At 45.1% G+C, this 21,702-nt stretch overlaps 1 protein-coding gene across 1 annotated transcript; it reads left to right on the top strand.

Moving 5' to 3' along the window:
• Nucleotides 1–243: 243 nt before the first annotated feature.
• LOC140215865 (uncharacterized) lies at nucleotides 244–18,162 on the top strand. The gene is made up of 5 exons (XM_072286202.1): nucleotides 244–266; nucleotides 8,463–8,640; nucleotides 16,485–16,632; nucleotides 17,761–17,923; nucleotides 18,000–18,162. The coding sequence occupies exons 1-5, from the start codon at nucleotides 244–246 to the stop codon at nucleotides 18,160–18,162; spliced, it is 675 nt and encodes a 224-aa protein (XP_072142303.1).
• The last annotated feature ends 3,540 nt before the right edge of the window (nucleotides 18,163–21,702 follow it).

Below are 21,702 nucleotides of genomic sequence, written 5' to 3'. Positions count from 1 at the left end.
AATCATCTCGAAAAGAACCCGTCGTCTGCTACGAGAGGAACCGCGAAGAAGTGCTTCGCTCGATGGTAGCGCGCGGTTGCGAGCGTCATCTTCAGGGTTGCTAGGGCAGCCGTTGCCGTCCGTTAGTCTCGCGCGAGCCGGCGCAACGAGAGGGACACCGATAGTGGCTGTTTGGTTGTATCGCTGGCGAGCGTTCGCCTAAGACAACGACGTGACGAGAGGCAACGGTGCGACACGTACGACATGAGCGAAGGCGAGTTCCGAAGGTATTTTAGGCGCCCCAAAAGCAGAATGCGATGGATTTGCCTCGAGGTAGAATTTCGCGGAACACAAGACTTAGTAACGTTGACACTGCGACGTAAGTGCTGTGCGCGCTACATGTTTGTTTGTTTGTTTGTTTGTTGCGGGTTGTTTTCAGAAGTGCGTCTGGAATGTAGAAGCTATTGGGTTGTCGCAACCGTCTGTCACTCGCAATGTTACCACCGTTGCTAGGGTCATTACGGTTGAGAGAAAAGAAAAAGGAGTGCTATATGCAGGAGAAAGCTGCAGGAGAAAGCCAAAGTCAAGAACGCTTCCTCGACCGCGGCAAGATTCGCGAAGTTGTGGGATTTGTGGACGGAACTCTCATTGCAGTCGTCCACCCTAACAACCTCAGCCACGGCTAAACAAAATTCTATTAGAGCCGCGGCCTACAGACAGAGAACCGCTTTGATTGCTTAACGCATGGCGCACCACCTAGCGACAAAAAAATAAAGCAACGCAGATAAATTTAAACCCTAGCTGTGTGCGTGGGAAGCTCAGTTATTAAGGAAAATTAAATATGCAAGTGTTGTAAACAAAGCAATATTTATTTGCCGAACAAGCAACATCCTTCGATTACTATATCGCCCCCAAAGCACAAACAAAAATGATGACGTGACCTTGCGACATAACGCCGCTGGTTCATTTGGTCTCCCTGGCGCCGCCACATTCCACTCTTCGTCCGAGTGACGTCACCACGACGTAGCAGCCAGACCGAACCGGTTCCAAAGCGAACCGTTACAGAATGCGGCACCAGGTTGTAGTTAATACGACGAAGGTACAATGATACCTGAGCATTGCTTATACGTTACGCTATGATTCGTCAAAAGTTTTGCAAGCGTCATTTTCTTCATCAGAACATATCGGTTTCTCTGCTCCTTGCTCACCCTGGTAACAGGTGTACATACGAGAAAACCCTCCTCACCCTCTAAAGTGAGTGAGTGTACGCGGCCACGCGCAATAAAGAGCCGCTGAGAATCGTTAAAAATTCATTCCACGTACCCAAACCACGTTATGATTAAGATGTACGCCCTAGTGGGGACGTACACCCAATGCATGGTAGAAGCACGCTTTTGCGTTTCGCCCACCAGCAAAGCGAAGCCGCCGTAGCCTTGTTTTGATCTCTCGGCCTCGGGCTTATCATCTCAATGCCAAAGGCACCACCCGAGCACCGTGGTTGGTAATGAAGGTTAAACAGAGAAGGCATGGTAATAAGAAAGGGTAATAAAGAAAGGTAGAAGGAGAGTAAAATAGTAATGATTAAAGAAAGCGAAAGAACATAGAATAAGACCAAAACGAAGAAAATAATCAGACACTATGTGTACGAGCTATGTTTTGAGGCAAGAACAGTAATGTACACAGTAGCGTTCTCTGTCCTTACCGGCGGGCGCCTTAGTAGAATAAAGAAGCCGCACTTGCCCATGCGGTTAATGTCGCAATAGCGGATGACGAAAATATTGCCAGCATCAAAGCTGTTCGCGAAATAGAGCGCAACTCTTGCACAACGTCCCTATGGAACTTTTCTATGTGTGTAGGTACGTCTGTATGTGTGGATGTTCATGTAATATATTTCTGTAAGACGAATGGACGATCGGGTTATGTATATGTAATTCTGTCTTACAAAACGAAGGCTCCTCTACTTGTACATTCGTGCACACATACACATACATGCTTGAAGAAAAGAGCGCCAAGAAGACGCGGACTAAAAGGGGAACGTGTACGACGGACATAGCGCCTTGTCCGTCGTACATGTTCCTCTTTTAGTCCGCGTCTTCTTAACACTCTTGTCTTCAGGTATGCAAAACGAACTCACCCACATCAACATTCTACACATTCATGCATACATACATATGCACACAGATACAAACATACATGCATACCTACATACACACATACCTAAATAAGCTGCCGTATGCACATGTTAACAAATTTTATTTAGGCGATGCTTGCTTGGTTAGCACGTTGTCATACTTTGGTGGTAGTTGGTGTACTTTCACTCATAGAAAGCCGGCGATGCAACGGAAACACGCGCAATCGCGCAACCAAGTTTCCGGTCGCGTTCGTCGCAAACAACTGCGACCATCAGATCGACGAAGTGCACGTTCTGCCGCTCGAGAACTTTGTGTTGCATGCAGGTTCATATGGTCTGGTGGATCCTGAGATGTTTGCGGCTGTCGGGAAAGGGCAGCCCTCCTGCCTCGCCGTCCTCTGGGACCGTGGCGGCTGCGCAAGATGTCCCGTTGACAGAGGAGCATGACGGCTGACTTCCACGGGGGTGTTTACGCCGCCCGAGGCATCACACATAATCGGGTCATGCATGGTGTTAGTTTTGTTTAGCTGCACCAATTCTTTGAAATTACCTGTGGCAGGCAGCATAAATCATGTGTTCGAACAGCAGTAGCTCAAGTGGCCGGAATTGCTGGCACGAGAAATGGAAACACGTGGTTGACTGATAAACTAAAATCACTAATTAAGTTATGAATAATTAAACTGTGACACATACTGTAACTTACGATTTGTCGCCTGTGACTTTGCAAGACGTATCCACCTCATTTGAATGAATAAGATAGCACCAGTCCCGAGATGTTATTTCCGAAAGTGTCGGCCAAAATACATGGTCGTTGCGTGCAGCAAGCTTTGTGCTCTACTGCATAATAGAGCGTCTTGTATATAGCGCAAGTGGAACAGGGCATTGTTATGACGCGTTTGGCGCTTCTGCTTTCTTGTGCGCCAAGGGAAGGTTAACACCTTCGAGGACGGCAGAAAATTAGGTCCGGCGATGGGAATTCGCAGGCACAACTTGGAATCAGGTAGCGCAAGACAGTGATAATTGGAGATCGCTGGGAGGGGCTTTGGCCTGCAGTGGACATACATATGTAAGGTAGTGATGGCGACGATCTTTAAACGAGTGTCTTTCGTGAAATTAATTCCGGGTGGACACTCTTTGCAAACTCATGGGGATGCACAGCGTATAGGCAACGACTACGAAAAGGAGGACAAGACTACATGGAGAGCGCAAACTGCCAACAGAGGTTTACATTTCGAGATAACAATGCCATAGGCTCGGGGAAAGCCACCAGCATGCGCAAATGATTGTCTCCTATGAAAGTCAAGTTCCTCATAACAGCATATTCATCCCAAAAGATGGGATGAATATGCACTGTGTACCAAAAGCGACAATACAATGCCTTATCTTAAAAACGTATACAACCTTATCATAATGATCCAACAACCCAAAATGTCCACTGCCCTAAACTCACCGGCTATAATTTCTAAATTCCAATGTGTGCCGTAAACTATAAGGAAGAAGCGAAGTTATTGTAATAACTTGACTATGTGTTAAGATTTCTCGTGCAAGTATTGTCCGCCTCCCTGAATAATCCAGCTAAAGGATCACAGCTAAATTATTTGCAACAGGCGATAATAAAACGTCGGGAAAGCTTAAACATGTTCACCCTATACACTAGCGCTGCAAATGTGTTGCTAAATTGCTAGCTTTTCTGCAGTATAACGCAGTCAGACCACACTCGCTGCGTTAGTATGGTAAATGTTGTGCCTAGATCACGCCGGGCATCGCAATGAGCATTATTTTGAGCAGATCACTATTGAACCAAATCGGGATCACATTTTTCGATCGTGATTGCTTTTCGCGCAAATGCGGACAGGACGAAAATGCGGTCGAGAAATACGATCCCTTTGTCGCTTAAACGAGATCAAAGGCGGCCAAGATGAGCAGAATATGGATATAATGGACGCCCTCAAGTTATACTTGTCACGAAGTGCTAATATTCATTGAACGATTCGGGTAATTGTTAATTGCGACTAAAATCGTGAATGGGTTGTACAGTTTCTTAAAAGAGAAGCTATCTTTGTCTTTCCCACTGCTGCTGCTGTTCCTGCTGTCTGGCAGAGCGCGTCGGTAGAGCGCGTGTATACACGATAGGAGCGCGGCAGATAGGAATAGCGACGCGAGAAACTTGTTTGGAGCTGCGCCACTTCGAATGGGAACAATGCACTCCTCGCCGTAGGGCTGTTGAGGAAAATGCGTGGCGTGGCCCTCGGTATATTATACTTGGATTGCGACGGCGATGGAGAAGCGTAAAGCCTCTATATTTTAGGCGATAGAGCTAAAGGGACATGTGGGCGGACTCGAGTGTGCAGAGCCTCTATCAGCTCGTTATTTTTCATTGCCTCTCGTTCTTGACATAGTAGTCATATGGAACATAGTCGCGGAAGTATTTCGTTACTCACTTTTACCGACGAAATACATCGAATTAAACCGGCCTGCAACATAAATCGTTCTTATTGCCACTAAGCATAGGTTTCCTTCAAAGTACCATTATGTAATCGAAATTTATTAACATTTCGCTAGATTTTATGTTAATATCTTTTATCTTGCTGGGTAAGACCCTATAGCTAAAACTCTGATTGGGAATAACGTAATTCCGTTATCTGCTTCTGCTATTAACACTATATAGAACTGCATAAGAACACGTTGTGTTGACTCACTTTACTTATTTTATTTTGGCAGTTCAGCAAACATAACGCGCTCCCCTGTATAATGACTCGGGCCCTGTGGGTATGAATAAATGAATGAATAAAAAGATGATTAAGTAAATAAATGAGCAAATGAGCAAATTAATACGTAAATGAACGTGTCATGAAAATCTCCAAAATGAATAAATTTGTTCATAACGCAAACAACATTTAGGCGTAATAGCGCAGCGGGGTTCATGTTAGAGTGTGTAAGCGCGACTGAACAATGACGTAGAAAGAAACAGATAAACAGAGACAGGCCGCCAACGCTCTCTGTGTCATCACCATCATCATCAGCCTGTTTCATGTCCACTGCAGGACGGAGGCTTCTCCCTGCGGTCTCCAATTACCCCTGTCCTGCGCCAACCTATTCCAACTAGCGCCCGCGAATTTCCTAATTTCATCGCTCCACCTCGTCTTCTGTGGTCCTGGATCACGTTTCCCTTCTGTTGGTACCCATTCTGTAACCCTAATGGTCTAATGGTTATCTAACCGGCGCATTACATGACCTGCCTACCTCCATTTTTTTCTCTTGATGTCAATTAGCATATCGTCTATACCCGTTTGCTTTCTGATCCAAACCGCTCTCTTTCTGTCTCTTAACGTTACGCCTTGCAATCTTCGTTCCATCGATCTTTGCGCGGTCCTTAAATTGTTCTCAATCTTCTTTGTCAATCTACTAGTCTCTGTCCCATATGTAAGCACTGGTAAAATGCGCTGATTCTACACGTTCCTTTTCAGTGATAATTGTAAGATTCCAGTAAGGAGCTGGCAATATCTGCTGTAAGCGATCCAACCGATTTTTATGTAAGCACTGGTAAAATGCGCTGATTGTACACCTTCCTTTTCAGTGATAATTGTAAGATTCTAGTCAGGAGCTGGCAATGTCCGCCGTAAGCGATCCAACCGATTTTTATTCTTCTGTGAATTTCCATGTCATGATCAGGGTTCCCTGCAGTCTCTGTGTATCTGTTTCTTTCTACGTCCTCATTCAGTCGCACTTGCACACTCTGTCATGGGTTCAAACCAACTAGCCCGCCATCACGTTTTAATAAACAAAAATGGTAGGCAACCCTAATCTTCGACTTAGGTGTCTCTTAACGGCACTCGCTTCTCGGCGTTGGTGGTTAGGTTAAAGGGTCACTAAAGGTTAGTATTAAGTCAAGTTAAAGTGATAAAGCAATGCTATAGAACGTCTAAGGCGTCGATATAATCGCGAAGAGAGCTTTAGTAACCGAGAAATTGAGGTAAATGCATGGTACGATTTTGGACTCCCCAGCGACATTCCGGTACTAGCCCAAAGACGAAGGCACTCCTCGTCATAATTTATGTCACCAGTACTCAACTACTCGTATTAAAAAGATCCTTTCATTATATTACAAGGCGAAAGAAGATCCTACTTGTTTACTTCGTTTCTGAGAAATAATAACATTTTGACGTTCCCTTGAGAAGTATGGGTGGTCGAAAGGTTTCGTTTTCGCTCGACTCTGCGCGCTCGACTTTGCGCCGCGCGCGCTTTAGAGTTGCAGTTGTTTCGTTATCGCGTCGTGCTGCACTGGTTCTGCTGGCTCGCGAAGCTTCCATTTGGAACAAGCAGCCAGAATTCCACATCCATGTGATGTCGTGGGATGCGCGAACGGTCCGCGGAACTTGGCCAAGGGCAGTTGCGGCGGCGAATCCGACGTTACTTATCACTGTGTGCCAAGGAGTCAACCTTTCCGTTCGAAGTGGTTAAGTGCTGTACCTTTGCTACAGCACATTGGCGAAGGGCCGAAAAATAACATACTGTGCTCGCTGCACTTTCGTCCAGACGATTACGAGCTCGACGCCGACTTACTGAAGTGGTGTGGAGTGCCTTTCAAAGCAACGCTTTCCCGTAGTGCTGTTCCGTCGGTCTTGCCTGCATTCTCCGAAGCGCAAGAACAACTGCAGGACGAAGACGGGGCGGAACGCGGCATTTGGTTTTCACTAATGAAACGTCACCAATGTGCGAATATGTACAGCCATGACATACAGTCGCTTTTATTTCCAGGCTGAACATAGCGAATCAGAAACCAGCGCTTGGACAGTCGACCCCTCCAACAAATACGACGCGCAAGTACGAAAAATGCGGGAAAGCTGGCTATTACTGGCGCCCTCGCTCGATAACTGCACTGACAGAAGTCACTGCACAAATCTGGTGCACCTGCCGTGCCGCTTCACAAGTTGTTCGTTATTTTCTAGGCGACTCGCGACGCGGGGACAGATGCAAGCCTCTCGTCGAGCACTGCCGTAAAAAAGTTGCAGTCTGTTGGAAATACGAAATCTGTACGAGTTCGTCTGCCCGGCACGAGCATTAGTGAGTTCGCTTGTGGCAACGTTCGCACTTGTCGAACTGGGCTTATCCGGATACGATAGAGGATACCTTTACTTACATTTCTCCTTGTTCTTATGCACACAGCCACACTGAATTCACCAAATGCAGTTTTATTTTTTGTTTGACGGGAGGAGTATCGCAAGGGTAGTAAAACTGTCATTTCATTGCTCAGGTTAATGAGGCGTATTTCATAGCTGTTGTGTTACTAATTGATAACTGGTATTTATTGGCATCAGCACCTACATTTAAGGAATGTTCGTTTTCACCACAGGTAGTCTCATATACAGTTATATTTAAAGTAATTCCCGCCTACATTATTTTCCAACGTGACTTTTATTTCAGGAGTTCAAGTTAACACAACACTGAAGCAAACAAAAGAAAAGGGAACGCAGGTTTGTCGGAGAAGGAAGCCCGTGCCGTCAACGCCTGTGAAGAGGCGTCATAGTGCTCGAATAGCTGAAGGAGCCAAGCGGCGGCGACAAACATCTAGAGAGGAGGCCATCTTTCTCGTTTCACCTAATGCATCACTGGTAGCTTCAAAGCTGGCAGGCGTGACACAACATATGAGCCAGACAACTCAACTTGTACCTTGGATGCAACACTTGTGGATGAGTGAGCAGGATTCATACTTTACAAAATAGGAACCCATGCTCAAATCTAGTGACACGCAATGATAAAGAGATGGAGTAGCAACTCCCGATGCCAATTCTATTTCCTTGAACCATTCCCCTTTGCAAAAAAGAGCTCAAATGCCATAAGTCTAGGTGCTTGACGTTGGACAGAGATTTTTGCTACTTTAGTCAACACAAATTAGAGAGTAAGGTTCAAGATTACCATTAGAATTTATAAGAAAAAAAATCCCTCAGAATCGGGATGAAACTTTCCAAAATCATTTCTAGTCAATCATTTTCTATTATGTGTGTCATCACAAGAAGTGTTTCCTGAGGTAATTGGTGCAATATAATTTATTGAACAGTACCTCCAAGATATAGTGAGGCTATTTATTAAACTTGGTATAAACAGTGTACATTGTCAAATGCATATATTTGTGAAACCTGACAGTGAGTACTGCCTTTTCCAGAAGTGACGAAGATGAGACGCATGATAACCGTAAAGAATACTTCCTTGTCCACAGCACCTGCCTTGTCACCCTTCTGAGTCAGTGCCGCACTTGTTTGTCAGCTTCATGCACAGTGAAGCTGTCTTACACTGGCACACCCATTACAGTAGAACCTGCATGTTTACATGCAAATGTGCATACGTGGTCCAGCCAGCCACTTATTGGAACCAAGCCGAGGTGCAACAACGACCTGGCGACGGCTTTGCTTTTTTCCGGTCCAAGTCCCACTAGTGCTCTCAGGATGATGCGTCTGATGGGTGTGCAATTCATGAGCGACCAAGCTTTCTTCAATTACCCGAAGGCATACCTTCTTCCTGGAGTCACCACTGTAAATGCACAGCTTCCACTTTTCATAGTGCCAACCTGCAGTACCTCTGGCAGTATTCAAATATGGTGAAAAGGAGGTTTATTTCGAACCTGAGTATTAGTGCTGTGCTTATTTTCACCAATGTGAACACGCATTATTATGATGTTGTGCCGTTCATTGCATCAGTAATGAAAGAACAGTAAATTGGATTGCCATTTTCATTTTATTTAGAATCACTAAATCGGTGACATTAGACTTGGTCATTCCACCCCAAGGGAACCAACATCAATTTCTTTCCTTTCTTTTGCTGCCAGGGGTGTAACTGAAAAAAAAAATGTAAGTGTTAGCTGCTGCAGGAGAGTATTTCCTTCAGCCATAGGATATGTTTTTTCATAAGGCTATTCGGTGAAAACTGGTCCTGGTAGTACTGTGTAGGCTAATGTACTGCACTGGTGGCTCAGATGAGTATGGCCGAAAAATGTAACTTAGTAAAGTCTGAAATTGAGCAGGTTTGTCCAGCATAATTGAAAATGTTACGGCACGACTTGGGACAAGAAGTGAATCAACGAGTAGGCGAGGACAGGCACTGCCTTTCTGATGGGTCTCTGCATTATACATATACTAGACATGTACATGCTATATGCTATAAACTAAGAATTGAGGAAGTACAGCATAGATAGAACACCAATGAATACATGACAAGCTTATGTTTCTGACTGTTAGGCGGAAAGGGTAACTTGCAAGTATGACAAGGTATTACTAACGCCCTACATGCATCTTGTTTCCTGCCTTAAAGATATAGAACAGCACGTTGGAGTGCAAGTAGTTACCTTCCGTACCGCACAAACACTATCTTCCCAAAGGAACGTAAAAGAAAATGCAACTGTGTTGCCAGGTAGCAGATGCATTATGTTTAAATGACTCTCTGCATAAGCACAATAACAATGTGCACAATGATGCACTAGGCTTTTTAGCGATTCATTGTCATGCCTGTGGGTGCAACCCCTATTTGAACAAGCCCAGATAGTGTGGGAAGGCACAATGTGAATGAGCAATCCATCTATCTCATTACTGCAGAAATAAATGCTGCCTTTGACGATGACGGGCATGCTGTGCAGGCAATAGCAAGCCATGTTTTCACTGGTGCTTAATTAATCTATGCTGCACTTCTTCATTATTCCTTTTTTTGCGGTGTACAATGCATTTACACTGTCTTGTTTGTAATAAACCGTCTCAATGTAATGTCAGTGGCTGACCTTCTCCTCTTGTCGACTTATGGTAATGTGCAGTGCAATAATTGAGGACAACGAACTGTGCGGAACGAGCCCTGAACTAACTACATGTAATTCACAGAAAAAGTCTGTTGGAGTAGAATCAAAAAGTCAACTCAGCTATTACACAAGATGAACGAAAAAAGATGGAAACAAACCGCAAGGATAACACAGATTTAAAAATATAAGTAACATATGTGTGGACACTTGTTACATCAAATTGTAAGAGACTAGTTGAAAATCACACTCTCAAAAACTATGCGCCTGACCAGCCGTTGTGCAACAAGGTTACCTCGGATTGTAAAACTGATATTGATGTCTGGCTGACACACGTGATTCCTGTTTTCTTCATGTGGTATGGCTCTGCCAGCTTGTGGGCCCTATGGTTTCCGTGCTGCAAAATCACATCAGCATTACTAATGCTGATGTGATTGATGTGATGTGATTATTGCCGTGCGAACTGGTCGATGCATAACGCATATATAAAGGAGGGATTGCGTGCATCAGCCAGACATCAGTAGCACATTTAGAAAGCAAGTAACCTTGCATAGTTTTTGACAACCAGTGATTTTAACTAGTGTGACACTTTTTACTGTACCTGATAAGTTTTGTTACATTTATAAGTCTGGTGTTATCCTCAAGGTTTGTTTCTCTTTCTACTGTTGTTATCGTCGTGTCATAGCTGGGTCCATGTATCTTGTTTTGTTTTAGAACAAGCAATTTCTGCGAATAAAATGCACTTGAAGTTCAGCCCTCATACTGTGTGGTTCTTTGTCCTCGTCATTCGACCTGCCTGTTACCATGAATGCAACCAACTCGCTCAATCTTTCGTTCTTTTAAACGTCTGTTTATGCCCTCGTCCCAAGTCACATTTTGAGTCAGCGTGAAGCACACTCATTAGCACATTCTTGCTAACTAGTTGGTTCATAGAAGGATCGACATTTGGGCGAGTTGGTACTGGTTGAACATCTTGAAGGGGCAGCGCAAAAAGACGATGACAGAAGGCAGGAACACACAGGACAGCGCTTCATAGCGTAGCATTAGATTAAATGGTATTGCGTGTTTTTTTGCCTGCGCACCGATAATGACGCCATAGATGGGAGAGCACGTGGCTATGGGTTGTGTACTTAAGTGTATGTATGCCTTCTCTACCACGGGTGCGCTTTAAAACCACGGCGCTGCAGTTTTTGCTTTTCTTTTCTTTCTTCTTCTCCGCCCTTAAACTGGCTCTCTTAACTATACTACACGCAGAGACAAAGCAACAGCGCGCGCATGCGATCCCATAGATGAGATGAATATATATATATATATATATATAGAAAACTATCAGTCATAGCTCTCGTAGTATAGCCCTCTGGGCCGTTTCCTTTTTTTTTTTTCGAAAGTAGTCCTATTAGGGTTATTATAATTACACGAAGGTATTTCGCCCTCATCAGCACCAGTCCTTGGTATAGTTATTCTGGCGGCTAGCCTCCCACGCTATGCGTGCCCCCATCGCACCTGGTTAAGCTTTTCCTAGACGCTAGAGTTATGCTTTGTCCGCGCAACCTTGAGCGATCGGAAAGCGCGTTTCCCCCTCTTGGCCGGCGGAGAAGGGACGCTTCGTTCCGGCCGCGAAGCTCTCCACATCTCTGTAAGGCACCTTGTGGATGTCTCGTGCTGACGATGCCCTCTCGGTGAGCGCATATTTCCCACCCCCCCCCTCATCTTTTAAGAGGTTCAATACATACAAGCATTTGTCTCGCAAACCAGATTTTTTTTTCAAAGGAATTTTCCACGTCTCAGTAATTTCTCTCGTCGTATTCGAGTGCTGATTGCCCTGTTATAGTTTGTTAACGAAGCTTTCCCTCAAGTCTAAATATTTTAAGGCAGTTTTCCTAGCCTCTAAAGCCGCTCGAGTTCGCTCTTCTCCTCGAGCGGCCATTTTTCCTAGAAAGTATGCGTTCCAACGACTATCGCGGACAACATGAGTCTCTTTCCACGTAAGTGTGAGGCTCGGAGCAGGAGCTGTGGCGCTTGAAAGTAGCCTGGGGCCTGACGAACCAACCGACTGAGCTATCTTTCCGGGCAACATCGAAGGGTCACGAGTTCAAATCACCTGTTATGTTCCTTTTTTTTTTCGCCCCTTTTTCTTTTTTTTTCTTTCTTTTAATGTCTTTTCCTTTATTTTATCACTGTACGGGAACCCTCCTAAAAAAAAAGAAGAAAAAAGAAAGAACGATATATATCTTCAAATATGTATGGCCTCACACTCACATGTGCAGGTCATAAATACCAGGTTCTGTAGCCGAGTGCCATCCATGCGGTATAACCGAGCTCAGATTGGTCCACCTTGACTGATCAAATAGGGCACCACTGTAGGTTAAATGAGGCGTACAACTCCTGCGGGACCCGCCGTGGTTGCTCAGTGGTTATGGTGTTAGACTGCTGAGCACGAGGTCGCGGGATCGGACCCCGACCACGGCGGCCGCATTTCGATGGGGGCGAAATGCGAAAACACCCCTGTACTTAGAATTAGGTGCACGTTAAAGAACCCCAGGTGGTCGAAATTTTCGGAGTCCTCCACTACGGCGTGCATAATCAGAAAGTAGTTTTGTCACGTACAACCCCATAAATTAATTTTTAATTTACCTCCTACGGGGACGGTAGAGTATCCGTCTCCAGTGCAAGAGGACCGTGATTCAAATCCCGGTGCCGCGCTATTCTCCACCGGAAAATACAAAAAAAAAACCGTGTGTTGAGAAAATTGCACAAACAGGCCTGGAGTGCGGCCTGATCCCGGTGACCAGAACCGGTAACGCACTCTCTCACCAGAGCAGGATTGGCCACCCTGGTGCAGTACTTGGCCACAACCTCTTATATGAATACAACAATCGAACCCCGGCCCTCAGTCCCCAGCAGCCGCGAAGCAACTGACCACGGCGGCGGTCAGATCTGTGACGCTGCAGAGGGTGCTAAGAATACCTGGCTCCGGACAGGCCGCCATTGGAATCTGAACCTGGCAACGTTTAACGTTAGAACGCTATCTAGTGAGGCGAGTCTAGCAGTGTTATTGGAGGAATTAGAGGGTAGTAAATGGGATATAATAGGGCTCAGTGAGGTTAGGAGGACAAAAGAAGCATATACAGTGCTAAAAAGCGGGCATGTACTGTGTTACCGGGGCTTAGCGGAGAGACGAGAACTAGGAGTCGGATTCCTGATTAATAAGGAAATAGCTGGTAACATACAGGAATTCTATAGCATTAACGAGAGGGTGGCATGTCTTGTGTAACTTAATAAGAGGTACAAAATGAAGGTTGTACAGGTCTACGCTCCTACATCTAGTCATGATGACCAGGAAGTCGAAAGCTTTTATGAAGACGTAGAATCGGCGATGAGTAAAGTCAAAACAAAATACACTATACTGATGGGCGACTTCAATGCCAGGGTAGGCAAGAAGCAGACTGGAGACAAGTCAGTGGGGGAATATGGCATAGGCTCTAGGAATAGCAGAGGAGAATTATTAGTAGAGTTTGCAGAACAGAATAATATGCGGATAATGAATACCTTTTTCCGCAAGCGGGTTAGCCGAAAGTGGACGTGGAGGAGCCCGAATGGTGAGACTAGAAATGAAATCGACTTCATACTCTGCGCGAACCCTGGCATCATTCAAGATGTAGACGTGCTCGGCAAGGTACGCTGCAGTGACCACAGGATGGTAAGAACTCGAATTAGCCTAGACTTGAGGAGGAAACGAAAGAAACTGGTACACAAGAAGCCAATCAATGAGTTAGCGGTAAGAGGGAAACTAGAGGAATTCCGGATCAAACTACAGAACAGGTATTCGGCTTTAACTCAGGAAGAGGACCTTAGTGTTGAAGCAATGAACGACAACCTCATGGGCATCATTAAGGAGTGCGCAATAGAAGTCGGTGGTAACGCCGTTAGACAGGAAACCAGTAAGCTATCGCAGGAGACGAAAGATCTGATCAAAAAACGCCAATGTATGAAAGCCTCTAATCCTACAGCTAGAATAGAACTGGCAGAACTTTCTAAGTTAATCAACAAGCGTAAGACAGCGGACATCAGGAACTATAATATGGATAGAATTGAACAGGCTCTCAGGAACGGAGGAAGCCTAAAAACAGTGAAGAAGAAACTAGGAATAGGCAAGAATCAGATGTGTGCGTTAAGAGACAAAGCCGGCAATATCGTTACTAATATGGATGAGATAGTTCAAGTGGCTGAGGAGTTCTATAGAGATTTATACAGTACCAGTGGCACTCACGACGATAGTGGAAGAGAGAATAGCCTAGAGGAATTCGAAATCCCACAGGTAACGCCAGAAGAAGTAAAGAAAGCCTTAGGAACTATGCAAAGGGGGAAGGCAGCTGGGGAGGATCAGGTAACAGCAGATTTGTTGAAGGATGGTGGTCAGATTGTTCTAGAGAAACTGGCCACCCTGTATACGCAATGCCTCATAACCTCGAGCGTACCGGAATCTTGGAAGAACGCTAACATAATCCTAATCCATAAGAAAGGGGACGCCAAAGACTTGAAAAATTATAGACCGATCAGCTTACTGTCCGTTGCCTACAAAGTATTTACTAAGGTAATCGCAAATAGAATCAGGAACACCTTAGACTTCTGTCAACCAAAGGACCAGGCAGGATTCCGTAAAGGCTACTCAACAATAGACCATATTCACACTATCAATCAAGTGATAGAGAAATGTGCAGAATATAACCAACCCTTATATATAGCTTTCATTGATTACGAGAAAGCGTTTGATTCAGTCGAAACCTCAGCAGTCATGGAGGCATTACGGAATCAGGGTGTAGATGAGCCATATGTAAAAATACTGGAAGATATCTATAGCGGCTCCACAGCCACCGTAGTCCTCCACAAAGAAAGCAACAAAATCCCTATAAAGAAAGGCGTCAGACAGGGAGATACGATATCTCCAATGCTATTCACAGCATGTTTACAGGAGGTATTCAGAGGCCTGGAGTGGGAAGAATTGGGGATAAAAGTTGATGGAGAATACCTTAGCAACTTGCGATTCGCTGATGATATTGCCTTGCTTAGTAACTCAGGAGACCAATTGCAATGCATGCTCACTGACCTGGAGAGGCAAAGCAGAAGGGTGGGTCTGAAAATTAATCTGCAGAAAACTAAAGTACTGTTTAACAGTCTCGGAAGAGAACAGCAGTTTACGATAGGTAGCGAAACACTGGAAGTGGTAAGGGAATACATCTACTTAGGGCAGGTAGTGACCACGGATCCGGATCATGAGACTGAAATAACCAGAAGAATAAGAATGGGTTGGGGTGCGTTTGGCAGGCATTCTCAAATCATGAACAGTAGGTTGCCACTATCCCTCAAAAGGAAAGTGTACAACAGCTGTGTGTTACCAGTACTCACATATGGGGCAGAAACCTGGAGGCTTACGAAAAGGGTTCTGCTGAAATTGACGACGACGCAACGAGCTATGGAAAGAAGAATGATGGGTGTAACGCTAAGGGATAAGAAAAGAGCAGATTGGGTGAGGCAACAGACGCGGGTAAACGACATCTTAGTTGAAATCAAGAAAAAGAAATGGGCATGGGCCGGACATGTAATGAGGAGGGAAGATAACCGATGGTCACTAAGAGCTACGGACTGGATTCCAAGGGAAGGGAAGCGTAGCAGGGGGCGGCAGAAAGTTAGGTGGGCAGATGACATTAAGACGTTTGCAGGGACAACATGGCCACAATTAGTACATGACCGGGGTAGTTGGAGAAGTATGGGAGAGGCCTTTGCCCTGCAGTGGGCGTAACTAGGCTGCTGATGATGATGATGCCTTCGAATAAAGTTAGTTGTGAGTTCAGCGCTGTCCTTTGTGTTCCTGCTTTCTGCCATCGTCTTTTTTGCGCTGCCCCTTCAAGATGTAGTTGGTTCATACTTGAAGGGAGGTTAAAACTGCCTGAAAAAACGAGGACTAGTGGAAGGAACACACAAGTCTGCACTCGTGGTGTATTGTGTGTTCCTTCCACTTGTATTATTTTTTTTTGCACAATGTAGCTTTCCCACGCTCATTAACAGGGTGAACGCCTTTAGCAAAGCTATCTGTCCCCTGTGCCACTTTTGCACTTCAACTGTGCTCGTGAATTCCTTACAGGTCTGGGATAAGTATCAGGAAACTTTGCTGACAGAGCTCAGCGATACTAGCCTGCAGCTTTGTGGGGACGGGCGATGTGATTCCCCTGGCCACTGCGCCAAGTTCCTCTTATACTCCTTCCTGCGCCCTGAAAAGTGAAAAATCATACACACAGAGCAAGTTAAAGTGAAGGAGGTAAGTCAAGCAAGAAGCAGTTGAGATTGATTCATAATAGGTCTTATTATGCAAGCAATATTTACCCCAGCCAACTAAAATATGGCATGCAACGTTGGTATGCAATCCGAACCGTTCAGTGGCTCATCGCAGTAAATAGGTGGTCCTTCTTTTGAGATTTCTAAACTGGGTATTGCTACGATTATATTTTTCAGGCTGTATATCAATAGCAGCGGTGCTTTCTGTGCATTCTTGTCTTGCAGAGTGAGCAAGTGCAGGCAAGTGCCCAGATGTAAAAAGAGGGCTTCGTAAGAGGTATCAAATTTCTTTGTCAGCAAGGCATGACTGTGAGTTCATTGACTACAGACCGTCACTCGGGTATTAAGAAGCATATGCGGCTGCAATGTCCGGAGATCAATCACCACTTCTATGTGTGGCATGTTGCAAAGGGTACGAAGAAATTCATGTTGGTGACCTGCAATAGATGCTAAGAGAAGGAAACTCATACAATCACGATTATTCCGCTGCTGTAATGGTTATTGCAACGTTTTCACATATTTCTCGTCATATGCTCATCATACTGCTATCATCGTCACCCCACTGTCATCATGCTGTTTTCGTTGCACTGGCTTAATCATTCTATCCGTATCTTTAATCATCAGTCCACCGTCCATGTCTCATGAGTGTCGTCATAGACTCGTCATGCGATCATGGTCATGGCTAACCCTGGTGATTAAAAATTTCAGTTTGAAGCATGCATTCTTTAGCATGTCAAATTTTACCAGAAAAGCATTTCAATAAGGGGGAACAATTGTGCTTTCTAACAAGTCATACTTCTTATTCAGTACTTGGCCCATCTGACTGTGTTGTTCTTTACACTATGTTAAAATTTTCTGAAACTGAACTAACTAGTCCATAAACAAATACTACTACATGCCTGTTGTGTGCGCATTTTCCGTTCAGCTACTGCAGGAAGTTCATTTGGCATTTTGAAGGAGTGGTATGGCTTTTATCGCGGTAGGCTATTCACTGCCTTCATGGCTCCTCTGTTCATACCTTTAGTACTCAAGCGGTATCAGGCTTGGTTAGATTCTTAGACGGAGGATGTCTTTAATGAGTTTGCATGCAACCTCGGTTCGTACAATGCCTACCAGTGCTGCTGTATCCTTATCAGGCTTATGGTACGCAAAGTGCAGATCCACCTGACATGGTGCAATAGTGTATTGCCCTGTTGCCTTGTCACAGGCATCAGGAAAAAGCTGGCTGGAGCTTCAGGAAGGGCTGGAAGCGGTGTTATTACAGAATGGACACAAGCCATCACCAACCACTATTATCGGTGTGCGTGCGCTTGCGGTGGCAATGGGGATATGCTGGTGGTGGCATGGAGAAGCATGCTAAACCATATAAATAACATACATAAAGGACATGGTGGCCTGTACCCCCGCTGTCTAAACGGACAATCCCGCCGCATGCAATGGCTCACTGCTGGTAGGCACAAATAACCAAACAGCACCAAGATAAACTGCAGCACGTATGGAACAACTGCATCTATAATTACCTTTCTGTCAGACTCTCCAGCCTACAAGCAAATTGGGTGCATTGTGGCAGCACCACTGTTACTGAAGGACATCCGTCAGCTTTCACCATCTGTTCAGACGTACAGTCTGGAGTCCTTCCACAGTGTTCTGAATAGTTTTGCCGCAAAGTCGACTGCATTCACGTATGAAGGCATGAAGGCCCGGTGAGTCTGCATAAGCTAATGTTCTAGCAATGAAACTGGAGTGGATTATTAATGCTGAGACAAAATAATTTTCTAGTACACTGATTGCTGCGCTTGACTTCAACGAGAACTCCCAGCGAGAGCAAGCAAGGAGATGTGATGGCGCAGAACAATGGTGCATAAAGTCCTTCAAGGTCAGGCAAAGTACCTGGACAGCATGCGTGCTCAAGACAGCTCCCACATTTGGCAAGTCAATTTGAAAGCACTTGCTGTGCTATGCTTTGCCTATTATAGCAATATGTCATGCAGCAATGTTTGTAAAAAAAGGGAATGTTTTAGTCCGCACAGGGCTCGGTCTTATCACCGATGCTATTTAATCTGGCGCTAATCGGGCTGCCAGCCAAGCTACAAGAAATCGAGGGTCTCAATCATACCTTATACGCTGACCATATCACCCTAAGGGTGAGAAACAGAAGTAACGGGCAAATAGAACAAACGCTTCAAACAGCGACCGAAAAAATCGAAAAATATCTAGAGGGGACAGGGCGAACATGCTCGGCAGAGAATTCGGAGTTGTTGCTGTACAGACCGACTCGCACAGGTCGCAACCAGGCAACCACACGGAAAATCTCACCCATAGAGAGCAGATACAGTTAAAGACGGCCGATGGGAAACCCATACTCAAGGTCGATAGGATCAGGGTATTGGAGCTCCTCATTGAAGCCAAGGGCAACAACGGAGAAACCCTCAGAAGACTGGAGGGAACTGTAGCAAATCATGAGGCTAATCAGAAGGATAGCAAGCATAGTGGGATGAGAGAGGAAAACACGATCAGGTTAATACAGGCCTTCGTAATAAGTAGAATACTATAGGTAGCGCCCTACTTGAAATGGCAGGTCGCGGAAAAGACCAAACTAGAATGCCTCATTCGGAAAATATACAAACTAGCCATAGGGCAACCGATCAGCACCAGCACGGACAAGTTGCTGCATCGAGGCCTACACAACTGGATAGAGCTCATTGAAGCGCAATGTACGGCACAATATGAACGCCTCTCTAAGACTAGAGCAGGCAGACACATCCTAGAGAGATTAGACATAGGTTACCACACACCCAGTCAAAAAAACCGTCAAGACGTTTTTGACGGAACGACAGCATTTCTGTGTGCAACGACACGATTCTTGTTTGCAACGATAGAATTCCTGTTTGCTGCTTTCCGTCACCGACATAAATGCTGTTTGCAACGATAGAATTACTGTATGCAGCCTTCCGACACCGATAGCAATGCTGTTTGCAACGATAGAATTCCTGTTCGCACCCTTCCGACACAGATAGCAATGCTGTTTGCAACGATAGAATTCCTGTTCGCACCCTTCCGACACCGATAGCAATGCTGTTTGCAACGACAGCATTCGTGTTTGCTGCCTTCCGTCACCGACAGCAAGGCTATTTGCAACGATAGAATTCCTGTTTGCAGCCTTCCGACACCGTCAGTACTGCTGTTTGCACGGCAGTCTATAGCTGATGCCACTGACGGAGCGTCAATATGGCGGCCGCGACTAGATGGGCACTGTAACATACGCGTCGCCGAAGCAACGCATGTTAGGTTATGCGCGCGTTTATAAAGGCATGATGTGACACCAAACCCCAAGTATTCGATTAATTGTATCCTCATGAGGGATCGATGCTAGCGGATTTGTGTTGCAAGTCAGCAATGACGAAGGAAAGATGTCGCGATTGGTTGCCGAGGCGCCGTGCTCTTTCAAGCTCGTTCCGGCCTTGATTGTAAACGCTTAAGACAGTCGTACACGCGTGTCTTGCTTTATGGCAATAACGAGTCTACGCGTGTATGCACGTATCAGAAAAGTTGCTTCGTCAGTTGGCTTGCATGCGGGTGCACTTCGGAAGATTGAAGCTGTGCGGCAACCAATGCGATCGAGCACCGGTCGAGACTACATCATATGCACGTACAGTCGATGTTATCGGAAGCGTATCAATGTTTCGTTCCGTGGAAATTAATCACCGCAGTGAGATTGTATTATGTTTGTCTTTTACTGCGTACGGAGCTGTCGCGCCAAGTCTGCGTGTGCGGCGGCAGCACATTGAAGCTATCTTGCAGATAGCGTTTTGCCTGCGGCCCTTTCACTTCTTTAAGAAATCAATACAAATTTCACTTCAATTTGTGAAGAAGCATGTTTTATTTTTCTGAGGAAAAACCAAACATTACATATGCGGTTCAAATTCAAGAGACCCCACTGAACTGTGTAGTTGTGAATGCTACAAATGCAAAAATGCTGTGAACAAGAACAGCGTACACACAACCTGTCACTTGGAAAATGCTCACATACTACTAATGCCTAAACGAGCTGCCAGAGTAGAAAAACTAGTATATTTAAATTACAACCAGCGTTATAAGTAATACACTCAGTGTAATTTTAGGCACAGGGCAACACATGTAACAAACACAGAAACTAGTCAATTTTCAAATGGCCATTTAATATATAGGCTGCACTAATGAACCACATCAGGATGTTAAAAATGATGGGTAATCAGATCCCATGTACAACACTTTGTACAAAAAATTACATAAAGCTTTGGAGGCTACAGAGAGAACAATATAGAACAGATTGAGCAAAAAGAACTAAGAAGAAATGGAAGTACAGTAATAAAGAGCAGATCAATATCTTATAGCGACCATATAATAATTTATACTTACAGCCAGAGGAGCACGACAGTTCACATGATACAACATAGGTGCAGCTCACCCGTCCTAAGTAACAGGACAGACAAAATAAGTCCAGCATTACAGAATGGGAGTAACACAAATGCAACCATACAGAAAAGTTTACATTGCACAAAGACAGGGAATTTGTGGGTGCAGACTTAGCTTGGTTTATGTAAAGCAGGAGTGAATGGAGACCTCAGAAAAGTCTGCGTCCCATATGCTTTATGATGGTCGAACAACCGCACCTTTGCAATTGAGCAGAGAATCAACTTCCTTCTCATTCAGCTTGCTGTTATGGTCATGTCTTCCTAGGACACTTGTACACCAGTGCTGCCCAATGCTAGCAAAACTAACAGGTCCTACAGAGCATTCAAGGCCAAGCCCTTCGGACATGTCTGAGGCTACCTCGAAATGCTTTAACCATAGCAACAATTGCCACCGCGAGAGACCACCCAACAATGACCAATGCAGCCATCGACACACTCCAGGCGCATGTTCGCCATATAGCTAGAGTCCCTGACCACCATCTCGCTCGCTTGCCTGAGAAAAAACCCAAGACAGTGTTTTCCAGATCAGTTGCAGCTAACCAGCACTCTTTATCATTGAGGCACTCGCCCGCAACAAGAACGCCATCCCTTCTGTGGTGCTTGAAAAAGCCTCCCGTGTACCTTGCTGTTCCAGAAATAGTGACGAAAGCTAGCATGACCACCACGGCTCTCAAGCAAATCACATTGGAACTTTTGCATTGTTCGTACGCTAACCGAATCCATGTTTACATGGACGGTTCCGTCTCGGAAAATTCGACAGGCGCCATTGTTATACCGTCTCAGTCAGTTGTCACCAAGTTTAAGGCTTCACACGTAATGATATCTACAAGTTCCAAACTGGCCGCCCTTCGCGCTGCTGTTAAAAACATTGAAAAAGAACCACCTAACAAACGGGCAATATTTTGTTATTCAAAAGCAGCTGTCCAGAGCTTGCGAGGTTTACGACGTGGCAATTATGAACACCTGGTGTCTAAAATCAACGAAACTTGCCATTGTGGTTCTGAACGAGGACATGATATCATCGTTCA

This window comes from Dermacentor andersoni, chromosome 2, assembly GCF_023375885.2.
Source record: "Dermacentor andersoni chromosome 2, qqDerAnde1_hic_scaffold, whole genome shotgun sequence".
NCBI lineage: Eukaryota > Metazoa > Arthropoda > Arachnida > Ixodida > Ixodidae > Dermacentor > Dermacentor andersoni.
The sequence above is the reverse complement of the archived record's forward strand: the minus strand, read 5'-3'. Positions and strand labels throughout refer to the sequence as shown.